Genomic DNA, 9,018 nt, shown 5'->3' on the forward strand with positions numbered 1-9,018 from the left:
AATACTTTTAAACCAACAGCTCTTTGCGAAACAGTCTTCATCCCTTTAAGGCCAAGGTCTCGCGAGACGACAAGACGCCGGATAGCGTAATCGCGCGTTGCGCTTGCTCGCGCTGGGGCAGATCGCACTTCCGCCCGAGGCGTGTTGCGACTCACAGCCGCTTCCCGTCTCGTGTGGTGACGCAGCTGTTTTTTCTCGGCTAGGTCTGCTGTAACGGACGGAGGCCGCCTGAGCTGCGGAGTTGCAGAATCTGGCGTTCGGAGCGGCGGTTCTTGGCGCGATTTCGCGTTGCCCGTCCTCAGCCGTTTCACCGATAATCAGCGGATCGCTTTGCCAAGTGCCGGGAAGAACAAAGGAATTCGGAAGGAGACTCTCGGCTCCCGGCCGCCTTTCTCTGAGTGGCTTCGTTTCCCGCTCGCGCCTGTCCGGAGAAACTGAACTTATAACCGTCACTGGATTGTAAGTACCCGAGGCGAAGAGAGCTCACTACGCCCCGCTTTTGCGTATCCTTGTTCCGGGAGAGTTTGTGGATTGGGAGTATCTGCTGAGCCTTACTTTCTGTGCCGAAAATCATTCCGTAGGAGCCGCCATTTGCTTTCCCTGCGTTGTCCTGCAGCGGCAGGACAACCTCTATCTAGAGGTTGGAACTTGGCATTGCAGCTAACAGATTTAAATGGACCTGAGTAAGGCAATGCGTGATTAACGACTGGTATTGTCACAGCATATTTAGAAAGACTTGGGACTTAATTCCGAATAGACGCTTAGTTGCTGTTCTCCCTAGAACTCTTTGTAATTAAAGACGTCAATTTATAAAGAACTGGTCTTTCTGTTGAAATAGCTGAAATTTTTTAGTGCAACAAGTGGTTATTAGAGGAAAAAGTGAGTCACAAAGAAATAAAGATGAGTAAGAGCAAAGATGATGCTCCTCACGAACTAGAGAGCCAGTTTATCTTACGCCTACCTCCGGAGTATGCCTCTACTGTGAGGCGGGCGATACAGTCTGGTCATGTCAACCTGAAGGACAGACTGACAATTGAGTTACACCCTGATGGGCGTCATGGAATTGTCAGAGTGGACCAGGTCCCATTGGCGTCAAAATTGGTAGATCTGCCATGTGTTATGGAAAGTTTGAAAACCATTGATAAAAAAACCTTTTACAAGACAGCTGATATCTCTCAGATGCTTGTCTGTACAGCTGATGGTGATCTCTGTCCTCCTGTTGAGGAACCAGTTGCCACTGCTGATCCCAAAGCAAGCAAGAAAAAGGATAAGGACAAAGAGAAAAAGTTTATATGGAACCATGGAATTACTCTGCCTCTAAAAAACGTCAGAAAGAGAAGGTTCCGTAAGACAGCAAAGAAGAAATATATTGAGTCTCCAGATGTGGAAAAAGAAGTAAAGCGGTTGCTGAGCACAGATGCTGAAGCTGTCAGTACCCGTTGGGAAATAATTGCTGAAGATGAAACAAAAGAAGCAGAAAGTCAAGGCCTTGATCTCTCTTCCCCAGGAATGTCTGGCCACAGGCAGGGCCGTGACTCATTAGAACATGATGAGCTTCGGGAGATATTCGATGATCTCAGCAGCAGCAGTGAAGATGAAGATGAGACACAGCATCAAGATGAAGAAGATATAAACATCATTGACACTGAGGAAGATCTGGAAAGGCAGCTACAGCACAAGCTAACTGAGTCAGATGAACACCACCAAGAAAACGAGGGAACTAATCAGCTGGTTATGGGAATTCAGAAACAGATTGATAACATGAAAGGCAAGCTCCAAGAGACCCAGGACAGGGCAAAGCGACAGGAGGATCTCATCATGAAAGTGGAAAACCTGGCTCTCAAGAACAGATTTCAGGCTGTGCTGGATGAACTGAAACAAAAGGAAGACCGAGAAAAGGAGCAGCTCAGCTCTTTGCAAGAAGAGCTAGAATCACTCCTAGAGAAGTGAGGAGAGTTTTGATACTTAATTTCATTCCTGACAGTGGTCAGCCTTGAAAGAAAAACTTTGTTTTCATCACCTGGACTAGATAGTAAAACTTTGCAGTAGTTCCCAGTTTCCTCCACTGCCTTCTATTGGATTTGTTTTATAATTGTGAATTTCTATCTCATTTGTTTTTTGGAACCACTTTGGTGGGTGTTTGTCCTGTAGTAAGTAGGAATGTATAGACAGATAAATGTAGGGAAGTTGTAGGATTAGTGGAGTGAACAGTTCAGTTTGGTAATTAATCACAGCTTCACTGCAGGACTTTGCTGCTGTTTCTCCGTTTACCAGAAGCTGCCATTGCTACTCTGTGATGCCATCTGAGATAAATTAGTAGATTCTAGTTTGGTGGCAGTGAAGTTTGTTTACATACGTTTTCCCATGCTGTAGCTATTTTCCCAGTTATTCAAAGCAGTTTTCCACATTTTGCATTGCAAATCGTTTCATAAAGTTGTTTTAACAATAAATAAAAGCAAGTAATTTTCACCTTATGATGTGTCTTGCTCTTTTGGGGGTAGTGGGTATCAGATCCTCTTCTGAAGTGGTTTCTTTATGGGGTATAATGACTGACCAATTGGATTCTGTTTTGTAGGAAAAGAAGCAGCTATGTTAGAATTTAAGAAAAAGAGGAACAGCAGAGGCAAAGAAGTGGGGAAATGTCATCTTTGCATTATGTTTCCAATCCACCTGCTCCATTTGGAGGTCAGGAGATACAGAACGTTCCTAAACTATCCTAAATTCTTTTTTTTCAGCCTGATCTCACCACATTCTCTCACTATTTTTAATCCTGAGCTTATTTACATTTTTGTCAAGGAGTTTAATTACTACTCTTTCTCTATAATAGTCTATTGGGATAAATACTATCATGCATCTATCATACCAAAGTATAAGTTACCTGTTGCTCATGTCCTCCCTAGGCTGTAAATTCACTGAGATTAGGTACTTTGCCTTGTTAGTCACTGTAAACTTACTAAAGAAGAGAAAAGAGATTAAAATCACAAGGTCAGGAGATGTGGTGCCTGGGTTTGTATCCTAGTTCAGTGACCTAGTTGAGATTGATCTTGGGCAAGTAAATTAATCTGTTGGTTTCAGTTTCCTCATCTCTAAAATGGAGGTGATAATATTACCTACCTCAGGACCCTTGAGTTGTTGGCTATTGAGTTGATACATATAAGGACTTAGAACAATTCCTAGAATAAAAGCAAACTATTATTGCCTATTTACTAGGGTCTGAACATACAGGGATTAAAAATTTGAATTAAAGACTGATTGAAATGGTAGAAAAGTGTATAAAGAAACAGCTGCTTTAAATGGGGTTGACTGATTTCAAATTAAAGAATCATTCTAAAAGTTTATAAATTACAGCAGAAACAAAGTTTGCTTCAAATACATCTGCAGCATAAGCAAACTGAGTCAGTTTACTACTGTAGCTTTTTTATTTGATTCATTTACAGCTTAGTTTTGCACAGATATTAAAATCTCCATAATGAAGAGTAATTATCTGTTATGTAAACTTCAAAAGAGAAAAACTTAAGAAGATTGGGATCTATTTCCCTTCATGTAAATCCAGAGTTACCAAAAAAGACTCACTTTTCTCACAGCTCCCTTGCCTGATGAGTGTGATATATAGTTGGGCTACGGTTTTCAATATTTCTGAGTTCATGAATGGAAGTTGAATTTTTAAAATTAGTGTTTTAAAATATTATAAGAGGGCTTCCCTGGTGGCGCGGTGGTTGACAGTCCACCTGCCGATGCAGGGGACGCGGGTTCGTGCCCCAGTCTGGGAGGATCCCACATGCCACGGAGCGGCTGGGCCCGTGAGCCATGGCCGCTGAGCCTGCGCGTCCGGAGCCTGTGCTCCGCAATGGGAGAGGCCACAACAGTGAGAGGCCCGCGTACCGCAAAAAAAAAAAAAATTATAAGAAAAATCTCACTGAAAATTTTAAGCAATGCAGAAATTTTACAAATTCTTAATTTTATTCACTCCCCTATTGCCGGTCACTTAGGTTGTTCCATTTTAAATTTGCTATTACACAGAATGCTGCAATAAGCATGTCAGTGTGGTCTCTGTTTTGCATTATTTCTATAGATGAGGTAAATGGGATCTTTATGTTCACATCTAAGTGTCATAAAGCCTGACATTTTGAATTTGTAGATCAAATGTTTGAGACAAAAAATTTGGACAAATTGTGACCAATCATGTCTCTGAAGGACTGTCTTGAACCTCTGCTTAAACTTTTATTACCTGGTAAGAATTGTGTGAAAACACAGACTAGGAAGACTGCTCACCACACAGCAGGTATATTGGCCTTCTTTCTGTATTTCAAATGCCCAGCTCTTTCACACTACAGAGCTTTACTTATATTACACTTACATTTCCCTTTTCCTGGAACAGTCTCCAGATATTCTCATGGCTAGCTTTTTGTTACTCAGCCCTCAGCTCAAACCTTACTTTCTCTGGTAATCCTATCTGGCTACTCAATCTGATTGCTAGGGAACATGTGATGTGGGTGTGCATCTTGCTAAGGGTGGTGGTCTTCACTGAAAATTTGGAAGTTCCTTTGCCATTACTTTCCATGTATGCGTGGGAGTACATGTGCTCCAAGTCCAGCTGTTTAAATATATTTCATGGAACTTGAGATCTGTGTATTATTGCACAACTATGTCTGATAATTCAATGAAATTGCAGAGCATTTCCCTATTAATGCCCTCATGATCCCTGGCGCTGATTACTAACTTGGTTTCTCCAAAACATATACATATATGAATTTAATGCAAAAGCAGTTGATGATTTATTGTAGTATCCTGCATCTCTTGTGTTTGTAAAAACTCGGTATGTGCTTTTAAAAAATAAACAATGAACCATAGGTAATTAATTGACAGTTTTAAAAAACCAAAACATTTTAAAAAAACCCTCAAATGTGAGGGACTTCCCTGGTGGTGCAGTGGTTAATGCACTTGCCAATGCAGGGGACACAGGTTTGAGCCCTGGTCCGGGAAGATCCCACATGCTGTGGAGCAACTAAGCCCATGTGCCACAACTACTGAGCCTGTTCTTTAGAGCCCGTGAGCCACAACTACTGAGCCTGCGTGCCACAACTACTGAAGCCCTGCATCTAGAGCCCATGCTCTGCAACAACAGAAGCCAGCACAATGAGAAGCCCGTGCACTGCAACGAAGAGTAGCCCCCGCTTGCCGCAACTAGAGAAAGCCCGAGCGCAGCAACAAAGACCCCATGCAGCCAAAAATAAATATGTAAATAAAATTTATTTTGAAAAAACATCAAATGTGATATGAAATTTTAAAAATTTAAATTAAAAAAATTTTTTTTTCTGGTTTAAAATGGCACATTGTTCTCATGAATCTTCTCTGTCAAATAGCCTGCTAATATAACATAGTAACCCCCAAGGACAAGGAAAATAGGAGATGAGACAACAGTGGATGAGAGATGTCAGTGTTTTCAGAAGGCCAAAGCAGATGAAGAAACGATAAATTAATTCAGAGATCACAGAAAGTTACATGCTAAATGTCTGCAAGGAGGTATACCAAGGAGAAACAAACACACTTGATATAGACACTGCGGCTCAGTTTTTGCAGGCAGTTTCCAAGGAAGAGGGAAGGTGTGAGGCTAGAAACAGGATTCGTTAATGTCTGTGTTCAGGGACTTCCCTGGCAGTCCAGTGGTTAGGACTCTGGGCTTCCACTGCAGGGGGCACAGATTCCACCCCTGGTCTGGGAACTAAGATCCTGCATGCCATGTGGCACAGACAAAAAAAAAATAAGATAAAATCTGTGCTCAGAGCTGTTGGATGTCCAGGAGCCCTATCTCACTCAAGCCAGATGACTTTTCCTTACCCATCCCACAGACAGAAAGTTTATTTTCTGGGTAAATTGAACCAAAGAAGGCACAGATGGAGGCTGGGGGTCCACAGCATTGAACAAGGGAATTGTGTGAAAGTCTGTTTTCTGACTGCAGGATGTCAACCCTCTTCCCCCACTTGGTGTCGTTAAATCAGTACCTAAGGTAAACACCACCCGCAGCCCCCCTCCCCCGCAAACACACAGACACACACACAGTCAAGACTGGAAGATTATTCTCTGAAGAAACCATATGGTACCAGAGAAAGGAAATCCAGATACATTTGGGCACTCTCCAAAGAAAAGACCAAGTCACTGTTTACTACAGTGAAGTCTACCTGTTGACAAACAGTATCCATGCACAATCTGCTTTCACTTTTAAATATTAACTGATATCCAAAGAATCAGACAAGGAAAGCTTTCTAAATGAAAGAATCATTTTAGCATACTTTCTGCCCCCTCCACCGTTTTGTTTTTACCCCCAAAGTAAAATACCGCCTAGGGCTTAAAATGTAAACTTTAAGAGAATTCGTTCCAACGCTGGGATTATAAACATATGGGAGGATAAGTGTGTCCTGACAGCGGTACCCTCACTGATGCCCCAAACTGCATCTTGCCTACTAGGCCTGTAGTCAGTTATATCCAGAACTTCTGCTGCATAAAGCTGCATGGCTCCTCAGCAAGAACCCCGAGGCTTAGCACGCACAGAGCGCTGGAACCACACAGGTCTTTTATATCAAGTTTTTTAGCTGTATATAAATGTTTTCCAATGCGATTGTACAAGGCCTTGACTTACCTCTAGAAATAACGAGGGCCCTGCGTCCCACCAGCTCGCAGGGCTTCAGGCCAGGATCCTCGGCGATGTTACCACGAAATAGGGGATGTGCCCGCCTCAGGCCTCCCCCGGCGAGCAAAGAGCTACACCTGGAGAGGCGCGGCGGCCGGCACCTTTGTGGAGCCGCCATTCTTCTCCGGACACGATTAAGGGTTTTCTGATCCGAAGGAGCCACCGATTGTCAGGTAAACCCCCCAAAGTGTTTGTTCGTTTTCCCTATTTTAAACCTTGGTCTCTGTAGATTGACCCTTTGACCCTTTGACCCCAGGGGCGATCAAGCACCTCCCATTTTGTTTTGCCGGGAGGTGGGGGTCTCTGGCCGAACAGGAAGGCAAGTCTTCCTCCGCCGCAGCAGCGCCTAGAGTTTCTGGCCGTAATCGCAGGAATTTATCGGACAGCTTTCTACTGCTGTATTGAGATTCATTAGAAGTGTTTCTCTAGTCTGCCCCGGGGCCCGCGGGCGCTGGGACTGCCGGGCGGCGCGGATCGAGCGGGCGGGCGGCTGGCGGGTTTAGGGCCCAGACGCGGCGGCCGCAGGGCGCCAGGAGAGGCGCGCGCGGGCCCGCGGGCCGGGGGTTATTTCAGTGCGTGGGGAGGGCGGCCCGCGGCCTAGTCTGGCGTTAAGCGGCTTCTCCCGCTCCGGAGAGAGCGCCAAGAGCAGGCGGCTGGACACGGGACGCCCTCCTAAGCTCCAGAGAGTTCCCTTCCTCGGAGACCTGCAGAAGAGTGGGCGAACATGAAATCCAATCCTGCCATCCAAGCCGCCATCGACCTCACCGCGGGGGCCCTTGGGGGCACAGCATGCGTCCTGACCGGGCAGCCCTTCGACACAATGAAAGTGAAGATGCAGACGTTCCCTGGCCTGTACAAGGGCCTCGCCAACTGTGACCTGAAGACGTACTCCCAGGTGGGCTTGCGGGGCTTCTGCAAAGGGACCGGCCCCGCGCTGATGGCCTACGTCGCCGAGAACTCAGTCCTCTTCATGTGCTACGGCTTCTGCCAACAGTTCGTGAGGAAAGTGGTTGGATTGGACAAGCAGGCGAAGCTGAATGATCTGCAGACTGCGGCCGCTGGTTCCGTCGCCTCTGCGTTTGCCGCGCTGGCCCTGTGCCCCACTGAGCTCGTGAAGTGCCGGCTGCAGACCATGCACGAACTGGAGATGTCAGGGAGGATAGCAAAAAGCCATAATACAGTTTGGTCCATCGTGAAGAGTATCCTTAGAAAGGATGGCCCCTTGGGCTTCTACCACGGACTCACGAGCACTCTATTTCAAGTAGTACCAGGCTATTTCTTCTTCTTCGGTGGCTATGAACTGAGCCGATCGTTTTTTGCCTCGGATGGATCAAAAGATGAACTAGGCCCTGTCCCCTTGATGTTAAGCGGTGGCGTTTCTGGAATTTGCCTTTGGCTTGTCATATACCCAGTGGATTGTATCAAATCCAGAATTCAGGTTCTTTCCATGTCTGGAAAACAGGCAGGATTTATCAGAACTCTTTTAAGTGTTGTGAAAAACGAAGGAGTAGCGGCTTTATATTCTGGTCTGCAAGCTACTTTGATTCGAGCGTTCCCTGCCAATGCAGCACTCTTTTTGACTTATGAATACAGTAGGAAGATGATGATGAGCCAGTTTGAAGCATGCTGAAGTGTCTTGGTGAATCTGGATCCAAGTACACGCCTTTGAGGACTATAATTTAACTCAGAGTTTCATGGAGCACTGGACCAGTGTGGTATTATTTTTGACTTCATGGGAACTTTGCTTTTGTCTTCCCTGCTTATATGCTAAATCTTAAGCTTTATGGAAGAACCTCTATTTTACATCATATAATTTCTGCCCATACTTGTACTGAAATGGAAAAGTTGCTGCTCTTGTGTTTGGTGAGATAATACAGGGCGAGTGGGTGACCGTATATGTACCTAATCTGAAAAGCTAAATATAGTTGTATCAGCGGGCTTTTGCATAAATCTACCCATGTACATGCAGTTTGTTTGCTTATATGTTGTGAGTGAAACACAGTTTGGTTTCCATGTTTAACCTCATGTCACCAGAAAAACAGAGTTAAACATGTTTCAAGATGGTTATAAATGATTACTTAACCCACTCAAGATGTAGGGTCTCTTTAAAAGTCTGCTTAACATGTGCACTATGTTAGCCAATTAAAGTTTTTAAAAAGTTTTTGGTGCTTGAAAACGAAAATATCCATCTACATTTTTTTCATCTACAATGATTTATTTTATTTTTTATTGAGGTAATCTTGATTTATGGCATTATATTTCTATGTCTGTATACCCTACAATGTGCTCACCACCAAAAATTTATTTTTCATCTATCACCATACAGTTGA

General features: G+C 44.4%; 2 protein-coding genes across 2 annotated transcripts; both read left to right on the forward strand.

Moving 5' to 3' along the window:
• Positions 1 to 900: 900 nt before the first annotated feature.
• On the forward strand, positions 901 to 2,474 carry LOC307051401 (transcription initiation factor TFIID subunit 7-like; the record flags this gene model as incomplete). Its single annotated transcript, XM_079701719.1, has 1 exon — positions 901 to 2,474. One exon carries the CDS (start codon positions 901 to 903, stop codon positions 1,948 to 1,950), a length of 1,050 nt encoding a protein of 349 aa, XP_079557845.1. The 3' UTR covers positions 1,951 to 2,474.
• Positions 2,475 to 7,412: 4,938 nt separating this feature from the next.
• Positions 7,413 to 8,318, forward strand: LOC307051411 (mitochondrial ornithine transporter 2-like; the record flags this gene model as incomplete). Its single annotated transcript, XM_079701729.1, has 1 exon — positions 7,413 to 8,318. One exon carries the CDS (start codon positions 7,413 to 7,415, stop codon positions 8,316 to 8,318), a length of 906 nt encoding a protein of 301 aa, XP_079557855.1.
• Between the last annotated feature and the right edge of the window lie 700 nt (positions 8,319 to 9,018).

The sequence above is a fragment of the Hyperoodon ampullatus genome (assembly GCF_949752795.1).
Source record: "Hyperoodon ampullatus genome assembly, chromosome: 4".
Taxonomy (NCBI): domain Eukaryota; kingdom Metazoa; phylum Chordata; class Mammalia; order Artiodactyla; family Ziphiidae; genus Hyperoodon; species Hyperoodon ampullatus.